The 15,680-nt window shown below is 38.0% G+C and overlaps 1 protein-coding gene across 7 annotated transcripts in view; it reads left to right on the top strand.

Annotated features, from left to right (window-relative positions):
• Positions 1 to 771: 771 nt before the first annotated feature.
• PCDH17 (protocadherin 17) overlaps positions 772 to 15,680 on the top strand; it is a 96,700-nt gene continuing 81,791 nt past the window's right edge. For 5 of the 7 annotated variants that reach the window (XR_016212864.1, XM_070048407.2, XM_051850014.3 and 2 more), the window contains exon 1: positions 772 to 3,357. Coding sequence is in view for 6 of the 7 variants with exons in the window: in XM_070048407.2 (XP_069904508.1) it covers positions 772 to 3,357 (2,586 nt within the window). In the remaining variant the exon portion in view is untranslated. The remainder of the gene's footprint in view (positions 3,358 to 15,680) is intronic. The other 2 variants (XM_051850016.3, XM_051850015.3) reach the window with 1 other exon arrangement.

Genomic DNA, 15,680 nt, shown 5'->3' with positions numbered 1-15,680 from the left:
GGGAGAGAGAGAGAGAGATCCGCTCGGCTGGGAGATGCAGTCCGCCGCCGCCGTGGCTTCAGCCAGCAATGCAAGATTAGATCTCTAAATGCAGCAAAACACTGCCTGAACACAGACCAGCCTGCGCGGCGAGCAGACATCTCACGGCGCTCCGAGGAAGATTCAAACATACATCAGCGACTGCCGCTTCGGCGCGGCTCATTCCCATCCATTTCCATCGCGGGAGGCGAGTAACGAGCAAGGATTTCACTTTCCGATCTGCCCGCAGACACACCTCCCCGCGCCCGCCCCCACCCGATGGGAAGACTCCTCCGCAGGCTGTCGGCGGGAGAGGGTCGGCGGCGCCCCAGCGGGAGCGAGCAAAGCCCACCGCGCCTTCCGCTCCTTCTCAGCCCTCCCAGCCTCGATTCCCTTCTGATCGCCGTCCTCATCGCGCAAGTTTGAGCCTCCCGAAGTCCGAGCGGCAGAGACAAAGCCCCGGGCTCGCCCCCCAAGCCGCAGGGAGCCGCCGCCGCCTCGCTCCAAGCCCCCTGCAGCTTCATTGCACCGCCGCTCTCGGCCAGTGCGGATGCTGTAGATCAACAGGTTCGGGGAACTTGAGCGGAATAAGGAGAGACTCTGCCTGGTGCCGCAGCCCGGGGTGCGGAAGGAAGAAGGAAGGACCCACAGACTCCGGGCTCGCCTCGCCCGGGGCCCCCGAGGCTGGCGCGCACCCCCACAGGCTCGCCCCTCCAAGTCCGGCTGCTCCTGCCCGCACCCCACCGATCTGGGATGTACCTTTCCATCTGTTGCTGCTTCTTGCTATGGGCCCCTGCCCTGACGCTCAAAAACCTCAACTACTCCGTGCCCGAGGAGCAAGGGGCCGGCACAGTGATCGGCAACATCGGCAAGGATGCCCGACTGCAGCCCGGGCTAACGCCGGCTGACCGCGGCGGCGGCGGCGGCGGCAGCGGCGGGCGCAGCAAGTCGGGCAGCTACCGGGTGCTGGAGAACTCGGCGCCGCACCTGCTGGACGTGGACGCAGATAGCGGGCTCCTGTACACCAAGCAGCGCATCGACCGCGAGTCCCTGTGCCGCCACAACGCCAGGTGCCAGCTGTCTCTCGAGGTGTTCGCCAACGACAAGGAGATCTGCATGATCAAGGTGGAGATCCAGGACATCAACGACAATGCTCCGTCCTTCCCGTCGGACCAGATCGAGATGGACATCTCGGAGAACGCGGCCCCCGGCACCCGCTTCCCGCTCACCAGCGCCCACGACCCGGACGCGGGCGAAAACGGGCTCCGCACCTACCTGCTCACGCGCGACGACCACGGCCTCTTCGCCCTGGACGTCAAGGCCCGCGGCGACGGCACCAAGTTCCCGGAGCTGGTCATTCAGAAGGCCCTGGACCGCGAGCAGCAGAGCCACCACACGCTGGTGCTGACCGCCCTGGACGGCGGCGAGCCGCCGCGCTCCGCCACCATGCAGATCAACGTGAAGGTGATAGACTCCAACGACAACAGCCCGGTCTTCGAAGCGCCCTCCTACCTGGTGGAACTGCCTGAGAACGCTCCGCTGGGCACCGTGGTCATCGATCTGAACGCCACGGACGCCGACGAGGGCCCCAACGGCGAAGTGCTCTACTCTTTCAGCAGCTACGTCCCCGACCGCGTGCGGGAGCTCTTCTCCATCGACCCCAAGACCGGCCTCATCCGCGTGAAGGGCAACCTGGACTACGAGGAGAACGGGATGCTGGAGATCGACGTGCAGGCCAGAGACCTGGGGCCGAACCCCATCCCAGCCCACTGCAAAGTCACGGTCAAGCTCCTCGACCGCAACGACAACGCGCCGTCCATCGGTTTCGTCTCCGTCCGCCAGGGGGCGCTCAGCGAGGCAGCCCCGCCCGGCACGGTCATCGCCCTGGTGCGGGTCACCGACCGGGACTCGGGCAAGAACGGGCAGCTGCAGTGTCGGGTGCTGGGCGGCGGAGGGACCGGCGGCGGCGGCGGCGGCGGCCTGGGCGGGCCCGGGGGTCCCGTCCCCTTCAAGCTGGAGGAGAACTATGACAACTTCTACACAGTGGTGACTGACCGCCCGCTGGACCGGGAGACCCAGGACGAGTACAACGTGACCATCGTGGCTCGGGACGGGGGCTCGCCTCCGCTCAACTCCACCAAGTCGTTCTCGGTCAAGATCCTGGACGAGAACGACAACCCGCCTCGGTTCACCAAGGGGCTCTACGTGCTGCAGGTGCACGAGAACAACATTCCCGGGGAATACCTAGGCTCCGTGCTCGCCCAGGATCCCGACCTGGGCCAGAACGGTACGGTGTCCTATTCCATCCTGCCCTCGCACATCGGCGACGTGTCCATCTACACCTACGTGTCCGTCAACCCCACCAACGGGGCCATCTACGCCCTGCGCTCCTTCAACTACGAGCAGACCAAGGCCTTTGAGTTCAAGGTGCTCGCCAAGGACTCGGGGGCGCCCGCGCACCTGGAAAGCAACGCCACGGTGAGGGTGACCGTGCTGGACGTGAATGACAACGCGCCCGTGATCGTGTTGCCCACGCTGCAGAACGACACGGCCGAACTGCAGGTGCCGCGCAACGCCGGCCTGGGCTACCTGGTGAGCACCGTGCGCGCGCTGGACAGCGATTTTGGCGAGAGCGGGCGCCTCACCTACGAGATCGTGGACGGCAACGACGACCACCTGTTCGAGATCGACCCGTCCAGCGGCGAGATCCGCACGCTGCACCCCTTCTGGGAAGATGTGACGCCGGTGGTGGAGCTGGTGGTGAAAGTGACGGACCACGGCAAGCCCACCCTGTCCGCAGTGGCCAAGCTCATCATCCGCTCGGTGAGCGGCTCCCTGCCCGAGGGGGTGCCCCGGGTGAACGGCGAGCAGCACCACTGGGACATGTCGCTGCCGCTCATCGTGACTCTGAGCACCATCTCCATCATCCTCCTAGCGGCCATGATCACCATCGCCGTCAAGTGCAAGCGCGAGAACAAGGAGATCCGCACTTACAACTGCCGCATCGCCGAGTACAGCCACCCGCAGCTGGGCGGGGGCAAGGGCAAGAAGAAGAAGATCAACAAGAACGATATCATGCTGGTGCAGAGCGAGGTGGAGGAGAGGAACGCCATGAACGTCATGAACGTGGTGAGCAGCCCCTCCCTGGCCACCTCCCCCATGTACTTCGACTACCAGACCCGCCTGCCCCTGAGCTCGCCCCGGTCGGAGGTGATGTACCTCAAACCGGCCTCCAACAACCTGACTGTCCCCCAGGGGCACGCAGGCTGCCACACCAGCTTCACCGGACAAGGGACTAATGCGAGCGAGACCCCTGCCACTCGGATGTCCATAATTCAGGTAGGACACTTTTAGCGTAGCTGGGACTTCATTTCTATTTCTGGGTTTGGAGCTGTCCTGAAAGCTTTACAACAGGACGAGCCACACTGCCAGAAGCAGTGAGAGGGTTTTTTTTTTTTTTTTAACTGAAATGGTTTACACTTTTGACACTGTGTGGGTGTGTACAATATTTTCTGCAAATAATCCTTCCCCGTGTAGTCTAAGATCTAGTCCAAAGATGTAAATCTCTTACTTCGGTTGAATTTTTAAAGTTTATTTTTATAGGAGTATGAGTATTAGCAGTGTTTAGTATTCATATTTATTTTATTTGCTGGTCCACATTGCTTTTCACACCAAAGGATTCCCAGAGTTAAAAAGTTTTATTTAACCCTTTTAAGATTTTAATTCCATTTAAAAATGATATCAAAATGAAAGAAATTTATATCCAAATACCAAGAAGTTAACTTCTAGAAGTGCAAAATAGCAACTAGTCAGAATTCTAGAGCTGCAGTCAGTTTCAACTAAGTTTTTACCCCCTCAAAAAGTTAGTTGAATGTTTCAAAAGTGTTTTAAAGGACATGAATCCCATCTATTCTTCAACTGAAACTACAGAATAATGCATTAGTTTAGCTTAGGTTTTTGAAATGTGAGTTATAGCCTGAAGCACCTTCAGGAATGTGAGTAAATTCAGTTTGGGGGTAATGACCAACATTATACATGAAAAGTTGCTGTGGTTTTCTTGATCTATTCCTTGGAATCACTGGGAAATGAACATAATATACCTCTGGGTGACAGGCTCATTTTGTGAAATTGAAAATAGAAAGTGTTCTGAATTCCAGGATGCATTTAGTTTGCATACTGTGCACTGTCAGCATTTCTAAGTGATATTTAATATGTATTAGATTATATGATTCAAAATTATTGACATATGGCAAAAACTAAAGACAAAGCATGGGCATCAATTATAGCAACAGTGAGTAACTATACTGTCTTTAGTCAGAGTCTAGTTTATCCACTATTGAGTTGTGACAGAGAAAAACTTAATTCTTGCTTATTATGAATGTGTGTTGCTACAAATTACTCTGGATGAGCAGTACTTGAAATGTAAAATTGAGCTTAACTAAAAGTGACACTTCAGGAGCAAAATTAGTTTGGGGCAAATGAAAATAATTTGTTCATAATTTTGTGCTTTGAAAGGCAAATAACTTAATGACACTTGACTATGTAATGTTTTCATTGTTAAACGGAGTAGTGAAACTTTAAAAACTTACTTTTGTGACATAACAAGCATATCATACACTAATTTCTAGCAAAATCTATTTCCTATGATAGTATAATGTCCTTATAGAAGGTTTGATACTACTAAATACTTGATACTACTAAATGCTAAGGTATCAAATATTAAATCCCAATTTTTAGTGCTTACTACATATCGTTATTCATGATTTTTTGAGGTGTACATGAGATTGAAAAAGAAATAACTCAGTTTTTTTTTAATGTAGCTTCCATGAAAGTTTTTCTTTGACTACGTAAAACTTGGATTTATGGTAGCATCTCTGTAGAAAGAGATATGCCAAAATATAAATTCATAGACCTGCTGTAGTCATTTTATGAATACACAAGTGTTATCTGCATTTTTTGTTTTCTACCATTGAAAATAAAAAGATGTCACAAAGGATTGGCACTTAATCTTCCACTTCAATTGCTGTGAATTGATTTCTTACTTAGTTTCTAGTAAAAATGAAGCTGCTACAGTAGAGCTTCCAGAAAGCGTATTTCTTGGTCCGAGTAGTAAGGAACAACCTTGGATTTAAGTATCCAGAAGGTATTGAGGAATAATGATGCTTATATGCTATAATTATGGATATATTTATTTACACCATGATGTTCTTGAAGCTGGACATTGCTTGAGGTTGATAATGATTATTCCTCTCATTAGCAGTGAAACTTACACCAAAGCAAGTCACACATATATATACAAACACACAGGTTAAAACACACACACACACACACACACACACACACACACACACACAGGACAAACTGTCTTAACATTCTCCTTCTTCTAGAATTCTAATCCATCCATAAAGACACAAAGTGAGTTTTACTTCTAAATCCTTGAAAATTTTTTTTCAAAGCAGATCAATTTTCCATATTGCTTTTCTTCCATAAATAGCCTCAACATAGACTGTTGGAATAGTTATTTTTTCCTGTTGATTTTTTCGTATTCCTCTAAGGAATACTTTATAAATTGCTAGTATGTTAATTTCCTTTTAATTTATCAGGCTTATTCGAATAGATATCCTGGAAAAGAGCATAAATTAAGTACTGTAACTTTATGTTTTAGCTAGTGTGCTTCAAATACATTGTTCTGAAGTGATGCGCTTAAATCAAAGCGTTCAGGTATCCCACAATCTTGTTTCAAGTGCATTTATTAGTGTGTGTATGTCATACAGCCTATTAAGAAAACACACTAGTAATCTCACATGTATTTCCAAAGGTAGACTTTCATTCCAGAATGTGCAGTTATACTAAGAAAAATTAGCTCTAGTTCATCTGTATTTCCAGAATCTTTTCTGTTGTTTAGAAGCTTCACAGTGTGTTTTTATTAATGGAGTGCAAAGAATTCAACAATTGTGATATAATACCCTGGTACAGTATGGAGATAAGAAATTTTTGAGTTTTATGATCTATGAAGCTCATACTACAGTTAAAGTTGAGATTTGTTTATATTTCAGAGTGATTTGTGCTTCACAGTGTCTAAAATGTTAAAGTTGATGTCTGTTGGTTCTTAGAGACAAGAATATTTTTACTGAATACGAATGCAGAACAATCATGCAAGCTGGTATAGAAACAGTGATTTGTGAGGAGAGATTTTGTTTTAGATAATTTTCAAGTTCCTCAGACAAGTTAAATGTTTAAATAATACATAAGTGACTAAGATATTCACAGTGGTGTGAGCTATAATACAAGTTATAATGAAATGGTTTATTCATATAAAGTGATAAAACTGGTTTTGAAAATAGCTAACAAAGTTTGTGATACATAAGCAAATAGATTGTCATGCAAATATATAATATACTTTTCTAGGACTAATTTTTGTGTGAATTATCTCAAGTATTAATATGAAATCTAAAGTCTATTAATTCCCAAGAATAACTGCTAATCACAGTTTATAAGAATAAGTTGTTAAGTCTCAGGGTGACTTTTCAACAGGTGTTTGCAAGGAAGGCCTCCTAGAGAAAAAGTGAAGAGGTTGGGGACTACTCAGTGACAGGGGAATTTCCAGTTTATTTAAACATCCTTGATTTTCTTATTTTGTAGTGCTACAAAAACATATACTATCAAAGAAAAAAATGTATTGAGCCACCAGGAAAAGATCTAAAATAAATTTTGTAAGGAATAAATTCTTGCTCACTGTTTTACAGATCAATTTCTAAAGATTCACATTAGGCATAGCCTTACAGCCTTTATATTAGAGAGAGAAAATTATTTTGATTTATTTGCATGACTTTTTCAATAAAGGTAGATTAACCTTATGGCAAATTCCTAGAACCAACAAAAATATATAAAATGAGATTGAAGTGTGGAGGATTGAGTATCATAAACAACCTAAACAACAAACTACATATTCAGAATGAAGAGATGTGAGAAAATGTTGTCTTTAATAGCAACATTATCCACTGTCTGCCTTTATCCCCATTTCTCTAATAAAAGAGGCACAAGAGATACTCAGGTTATTCTCAAAATTATGATCTTCAGTATTCTAGTATTCCAATAAATTCAGTAACAAACACAATGTATGAGAAAAATTTCTTTCTTCATTTATAATTTTGAACATATTTGCTGTGATTTTTTTGTTTGATTAGTTCCATCCTTTAGTTTCCATAAACTTCATATACATCTCTATTTACAGAGATTATGATGGGCTGAATGAAGAGAATGTCTTTCTTACTGCATTCCTTCAAGAAATATTGGCCATTTTTTTCCTTAAAAATTTTGAAAAAGTAGAAGTGACAGTTCCTACTATATTAACATGAGTACATAATCATTAAATATTTTCCACTTTGTTGTGCATTAAAAGTATTACAAAGAAAGTAAATAAACCTAATTAAAATACAGTTGACCATTAGTGTTTGGGATATCTTTGAAGAAGAATTTAAAATACAAAAATATCCAAAATGCTATTATTTTTATTTTTTTTACTTTTTTCTAAGTTTATATACATCCATGAGAATTTTACTTCCATTGCAAATATTTGAATTTCTCTATTTTAATAAATGAAAATACAGAAAGTATAATTTTCAACTAAATGAACTAGAAATCACAGAATCTCATTTTTAATATTAGTTGATATGATAATTTCACAAGGTAATAACTTCTTTATTCATTAGTTTTTGGTTTTCAATAAAATAAATGGCAGCTAGGTAACACTTAATCATCCTTACACTGAGATGATAATTCATCAAGTTTTGAAAAATGTCAGAATAAGGTAATTCTTCATTTTATTCGGGTTGCACAAGGGAGTTTTATAATTTTAATAAGTATTATAATATGTAAATCTACACTAGCAATTTTCAAATTTTAATCTTGGCATTTTATTTAAATCTGTGTTATCATTAAAAATATAACAAAAATATTCTTTAAAATTCTTACTCAACAACTTGAATATAGCTCAAGTAAATATATAGTCAATAAAAATTTACATTTTCTAAAACAGGTGGCAACCTTTGACTGTATTGTTCAAGCCACATACATACTCACAGACACACACACACACACACACACAGATAAACATATTTTACAGAAAATTTTCTCCATAAGGTTGATGGTATAATGTTTATTATTTAGTTTTTTACAATGCATAGGTACAGCTTTTAAATGACATTAAAGATTAATTATTAAAAAATAATCCCAGCTTTCATCTCTATTAGTAACTATATATATTTTAAGAGGAAAAACCTTCAAGATCTTCAGATAAATATTTAGTAATGTTTAAAAACATAACATTTCATTTTATCATGTTTCATACTCTTGTCAGGTTTTAGGTTTCAAATTTTCCATTGTTGGTGCTGCTTATGTAATATAGTGCACTAGAATTTTATCTTTAAACATAGAAGGTCTAAATTAAAAATATTTTTAAAATTTATAAGGTTTCCACGCAGTTATTGCAGTGAAAGTCAGCTTTGCTTATGTTTATGTTAATACAACAATAAAACTTTTTGGAGGACTTACTATGTGTGTAAATGTATATATGTCTTTATATGTTCAGTGTAATGTATATGAGTACTCACTCAAGCACAAATATTAGCAGAATTTATAATTTTTAATTGAAAATAGCTCTTTTAAAAAAGGAACTCAACTTTCTTCTTTGAAAATATGTTAAAATTTAAGAATTTTACTGGTTTACAGTTTAAAACAATTTGAAGTACATTAAAATAAACACAATCATCCCAGAGAAAAGAATGCATTAAAATCAAGTGTCCTTCAGTGGGCTTTGGATTGGAATTTAAGTATGTTAATGAGAGAAAAAAGGAAAAAGAACCTTTTATCCAAGTCTCTGGTTTGGGAGGATGGCTGTATGGCTGGAAGTTTTATGAGAATATATCCTGTGAGCCTGATGATGAAACAATAAGAGAAGAAAAAGCAGCCACTATTAACTGGGCTCATGCCAGTTAGGAAGTTAAACTTAACTCCCTTATGCTGAAAAGTCTTGCAATACACTCAATAGTGGGTAAATTCTTGCAAATGCACCAGCTAATTATGATATTAGTCATTGCTCTAGAATGTATTCCCCTTGGTGATACTTCTGTTTAATAAATCCCATAGGGCATTATCTTATAGTCATATTTTAGTAAAGTCATTAGGGAAACAATATTTTTTGTATTAAATTCCTTCAACCAGTGACGGTATATTCGTTAGAAAATGGCAGAAAGTTCATTTTGCCTATCATTTTGAAGAGAGTATGACTTCTGCCACCCACCTATCCAACACTTACAAAGTTCATCAGACCTACACTAATCTATTGTCAACCTACTTTAGTAAAGGAGATTTTGACAAGAAGTTTCTTCAGTGGCATACAGTGTTTTACAGTTAGTCACAGCTTTCACCACTAGCTTTGACAGTGATGTATTGCTATCCTTTGGTCTACTGAAATAAATCATTGATAATAAAGAAGTCCTTAATGACAACATCCCTGCTGTGACTAAGCAAAAGTGTCCCAGGTTTCCTGCTACTGAAGAAATAAAAGTTCAGTATTTTTAAAGCTATATATATATATATATATATCATATATATAAAATAAAAAAACAGATGCAAAATTGTAGCTATGTGGCTGACATCTTTCACCTACTCATGTACAATAAACTATTCCAGGAAAATTTGTTTCAGACAATATTTAAGTGAATTTATCAAGACACATGTGACACACTTCTGTTTGTTCTGGTTCTAGTGACATTCTGATTACTGGTACTTGTAGGACTTGTCTTGAATCTATCCCAGGCAATTTTATTGTAGTGAAATTGTTGTTACCATTCATTGAGCATCTAGCATAACTGTTCTGAGTATGATTGGCACGTTTGCATATATTTATTCAAAAAATAAGATGGTTAAACAGCATAATTATGGGAAAATGAATCATAACAATAAAAGACCATTTAAGTTAATGAGCTTTGTGATCAAAGGATAAATACAGGTTGGATAAATGAGACTTTAGATGTAACTAATCTACATAAATAGACTTGGGTCTGATTAGAGGAATGGAATATATTAAAATAATTTAATGATATTAGAAATGCATTTTATTTCCATCATTTTGAAATATTTAAAGACATTTTCTTTATATTTCTAATGATGAAATAGTATCGTGAATCCTTTGTGTTATATGAAAAATAAGCAAGGTAAATATAAGTATAATCTTATGTCTAATTTGAAATATATGCTTTCTGTACAGTATTTAATAGTTTTTGACTTGTAATATATTTGATTGAGTTTAATTAGTGGAACACATTAAGGGGACCATTTAAAATACAATTTATTGTTTACTCTCATTATCAACTAAAAGCAGCCCTTGTAGAGTTTTAAAACTAAAGCAGTACAGAGCAATTTCAAGTTTCAAAGCTTTATACTTACAGCTGTAAATATTTACTGTTTTTAAGAAACCTTGGCTATATGTTTGTAAATTATATTAATACTTCATGTAGATAATGACTTCATGTTCTGAAGGGCTCTAATTCTATTTCATTAGCATACATGTTTTAAAATAAAGATTTAACTTACAACATGACTAAAGAATTTTCACATGACTGTGGTGCTTTAGATATATTTTCTTCATTTTTTTTTCTTGGTGGTAATTTTTTAAAATGAAATTTAGGCATTAAGTCATGTGCTGGTATATTTTTTCATATTATTTCTACTTAAATCCTTAGTAATTATTTTGCTAGTCAATGATCTGATTATTTGTATGCATACAAGTACATGTTTTTCAATTCAATAAAACTCAAATTTAAATATTTACATATGAAGGGTTATGTCCTAAATGCCAATAGTTTACTTTTATAAAATGGAAATGCAACAGGTATTTTATTGTAGGCAGAAATGGTTGCAGGGACCAAAATATCTTTATTGTTATAATCTAATTTTATATTATAAATTCTTAAATCCATGTTCACAGTGTATTTAAATCAGTTTTAAAAATCTAGAACCATAGTTTCCATCCTTATGAAATGTTTTGTTTCCATTCATAATCTCCAATATAAATACCTTTGCTAAAAGGCATTCATTTTATTTTCCACACAGTGTATTTTATAAGAGTACACTGAGATTATTTTATGACTTAATATTTGATATATTGTTACTATTCTTTCAACACAGCAGACTGATTAAATATGCAGAACTGAATTTCTAAAAGCAATTCTCCATTCATTATCATGAGACTCACCTAAATGTGGCCGTATATGATTTTTACTGATGTCCTCATTTCAGTAGATGAAAGGAGAAATTAAAATGTTTGAGAAATAGTATGCTTAAAATCTTAGCAAAATTTAATAGAAAAAAGTTACCTTTTCAGTATTTTGAGAAAGAAGAAGAAACAGCTTCAAACAGAGGTATTTTCCAGTTCAAACCTGATAATTGCTTAATGATACGATTTTATGTAAATACTAGGCATCTAAACTTTCTGCATAATCTTAAAAACAACTTCCTTTGATTTTCATAGTTCTGTCTTGAAAAAAGAATATCATCCAAATTTTAGTGAATTTTTTCACTGTAGTTTTTTGGGACACACATTATTTTTATTTTGCTTTTGCAATTTTGCATCTATTTTAAAATAATATATCCCAAATCAACTTATTTTCAAATGTTAGTAAAAGGAGTTTTAAGTCATGCAAAAAATTAAAAGGTAAATCAACTGTCATTTTTATTAAGGTAGAAATAAGGATTACATACAAACTTTTCATAGTTTCAAGGCAACACACTTGACTACTTTATATTTTTACTATTATTTGAAGTTTTGAATGATCCACGTTATATTAATGAATATTTTCTCTTACTTTTAAGCTAATGACTTATCTTGTTATATAATCTTGGTGAATTAAGTAAGAAATTTCTGATTTTTTTTAGTTAAGAGATATGGATTGACCCTTACTTGGCATATTATGCATGAAACACATTTATAATTTTGTAAAACAGTGAAATATTTGGTGTTACTGAATGAACCCAAGTACAGAATAAATACAAGTTATTTAGAGCAGATATACATATATAAAATTGCAAACATTTTTAAATCAATACAAAAACTGAAAAATAAATGTCTATAACCTTGTAGTTTCCGTGCTGTCAGATGCAATTATTTGCAAAATTTTCAGGTCTTGACCTTCTTAGGAAAGCTAGTATTTGCCATGTATGAAAATAAATGTGGAAATCTGAGAACTATGCTATTTAAATCCAACTCAGAAATTTTTAAGTTTATGCCTGACTCTACGGCGTGGCCCTGATATTAGATGTGCCAATACCTAAGTGGAGAAAAACTAAAAAAAGACAGGGAATACTGTTAAGGAGACTTTTTTCTTCTGATTTTGAGCAATAGACTTTCCATGATATTTTATAATCAAGACAATTACATAGTAATTTGGGTTAGAATGCATGCCCAGTTCCCCCATCTCAAAACCCAATTTGTTACCACCTGTGGCTATTTCTATTAAAAAAAGAAAGAAACATAATTACTATGAGTCTCAGCAGTCTTAGAGTAAATTTTTGCAATTACAATACCTCCCTTGGGCAGATGTGTGAAAATGGCAGATTAATTCCTGCCAGGATCTTTTTGTTTCTCATGCTTTTTAGGTTTGGTGTCGGCTGCTTATTACAGTGGCTCTGTTTGCTCTGGCTAAAGGTTATGTCAGTGTTTCTATAGTAAGTCTCTAGAAAGAAAGATCCACAAATCAACCATTAAATTTTGCACTAGGCAGAAAGCTGACATGTAATGTCTCAGCAAAGAAGTAGATAATATTTTCCATCATGTTACTCTTACCTGGTTAAGTTTGAAGTAAACAGTACTAAGACCATTTGGCAATGTTCATAAGGCAGAACCTAGACTAGCAAGTAAAGTGAAAAAAAAGTGGTAACGTAAGAATATTATCTTATGCAGTGGAAGCTATGGAAATATTTTCTATTCTGTGCTTGATCTCAAAACTACTCAATGCCTAAGGATTTCAAAAAGCAATGATAGGGGTAGGTATTGTGGTGCAACAGATTAAGTCACTGCTTAGAATGCCCTCATCCCATATTGTAGTGCTTTGAGTTCAAGTCCTGGCTCTGTTTCTGACCCAACTTCCTGCTAGTATGCACACTGAAATGCATCTGATGTCAGAAATGCTTGGGTCCTTATCACCCACATGGGAGGCCTGGATGGAATTCCTGCTCCCTGGCTTTGATCTGGTCCAGCCTTGGATGTTTTGAGTATTTCTTTCACTCTGCCTGTCAAAATAAATAAAAATAAATACATACAGTTTTGAAAAGAAAATAAAAAACAATAATGAAGATTTTAACATTAGATGGCTACAGGCAACTTAACACTCTACCAATTTCCTTTCATTTCATATATATTCTAAACATGTGGAAATTAGTATATGTGTGTGAGGGTTTATAAACTTTGTTTTTAATAAATATATATGCTATTATTAGTATATATATATAGGTGTAGTTTATAAACTTTGTTTTAAATATAAATCTAATTAATTTTCAGACCAAATAATAAAAGATATTAAGTCTAAACAACGTCAATCTTCTGAATCAGTGTTTTAAGTATTTAAACTATTTTATATGAAGGAAGTACAGACAGCAGAACACCTTGGTTGAGAGAACCAAGCACAATTTCTTCTACATAGTAGGCACTTTTATAAATACGTTATTTATGAAGAAACTGAGACTTCTAAGGTTAGTCGTTCCCAAGATCACTAATCAGATGTATGTTGGAATTGAAATCAAACACAGATATGACTTAGACCAAGGTTTAAAACATACATATATGGGTAATATAAGTGAATAGCCTTGTAATAATATCTTAGTGGTAAATAATTCATTTGAGTGTGGTTATTTTTTTTATCTGTAGTTGCCACCTTTTAAGTAACTGAAATGAAATTTTCTATATAGTTATGTTGATAACATTATGATGGAGAAAACCAGGTGATCAAGGTTCACAGTTATGAGTATCACAAGACATACACACATACTCACATACACAGAGTATGTCCAGAAAAAATATGTGTTGATTGTAGCTAATTTTTATCATTTGTCCCATTCTTTGGTATGGCTTATACAGCATTCTTTTTACATGTTATATCTATTTGCCAAGTCTTTAAGGGTCACCTAGCTCTATCCAATTAAGAAATTAATGTATATAACTTAATTAACTTGTAAAGTGCTTATATTTGTGGAAATGCTTCATAAAGTGCAAATACTTTCTTTTCACATGACTTTCTTAGTGAAATGAGTTGCTATCTAAGAGAGAAACAGTTATTTTGGAATTACATCTTTCTACTTTTTGATGCATAATTTTATATATACTTCCTTTGATATTTGCCAATGACCATGTGACAATACAAAAATAAAATCCTATTTGGCAATTATTAAACTCATATAATAATAATAAGAGAAGTTACAATTTTTTCCTCAAAACTTCTGAATATGCTTTGTGTTGTTGTTAATGAAATTTTCAAGCACATATTTAGGAAATATGTTATATAAATAGCATTAATTAAAGAGTTCTCAGTGCAGACTTTTATATCCACATTTGCCTAAACATTTTAGTTCTAATCAATCTGTAAATTCACCCTAAAGTATATGACATTTTTGGAAAAAAAAGCACATCAGCAAACAGTGCTACTCAATTCAGATGGAAGGAAAACTAGCATATGTCTTGGCTTCATGTTACTACAGGAGGCCTCTGTGCCAGGAGCAGATATTTTCTCAGATACCATGGGCCACTGGGCCTGTGTTAATCTGCATTTTCCTCATTTCTCTAAATGTGTGACTTTTTCTGAAAGTTTTTCCTATGCGTGTTTTCTTTTAAAGAATATGGCTTAGAATCTAGAGGAAACGTAACTTCTAAGTAACGTTTGCAGACGTCTGAATGTTCAGTAAACGCATAAATTTTCAGTTGTTTGTTAGTCCTCACATCAAAACATGCAATTAAAAACCACTGGGTGAATATTTGGCATAACTTGCACCCCATATAAGAGTGCCCCATGATTTGAGTTATGGTTCTGTGTCCTATTCCTACTTCCTGCTATGAACACCCAAGAAGGCAGCAGACAATGATTAAAGTACTTCAATTCTTGCCACTCATGGGGGACACCCATGTTGGAATTCTTGGCTTTAGATTTTAGCCTGGCATCTTTCTCTGTATCTACCTTTCAAATAAAGTGAAAAATGAATTATAAATTAATTTCAAAAAAATAAAAACTTGTATTGGAGTTCTTCAAAAAGGAGTTGGAAATGGAATTAAAAGACAAATTCATTTTGGTGAAAAAAATTTCTGAAATCCATGCATATGAGGAGTCTTCAAAAAGTTCATGGTAAATGTGTATCTTGAAAAAAAACTATTAGTGTGTTTCAGAAGCAGTTTGCACCAAAATAAACTTATTTTTAATATTTTTTAAAGATTTATTTATGTATTTGAAAGGTAGAGTTATATATAGACAGAGAGGGAGAGAGACAGAGAGATCTTTCATCCACTGGTTCACTCCCCAAATGGTCACAGTGGCCTGGGCTGGGCCAGACTGAAGCCGGGAGTCCAGAACTATTTCTAGTCCTCCCACATGGGTGCAGAGGCCCAAGCACTTGGGCCA

The sequence above is a fragment of the Oryctolagus cuniculus genome, chromosome 9, assembly GCF_051225735.1.
Source record: "Oryctolagus cuniculus isolate XC-2025 breed Fujian yellow rabbit chromosome 9, ASM5122573v1, whole genome shotgun sequence".
NCBI classification, from domain to species: domain Eukaryota; kingdom Metazoa; phylum Chordata; class Mammalia; order Lagomorpha; family Leporidae; genus Oryctolagus; species Oryctolagus cuniculus.
This window is presented reverse-complemented; position numbering and strand designations above follow the sequence as displayed.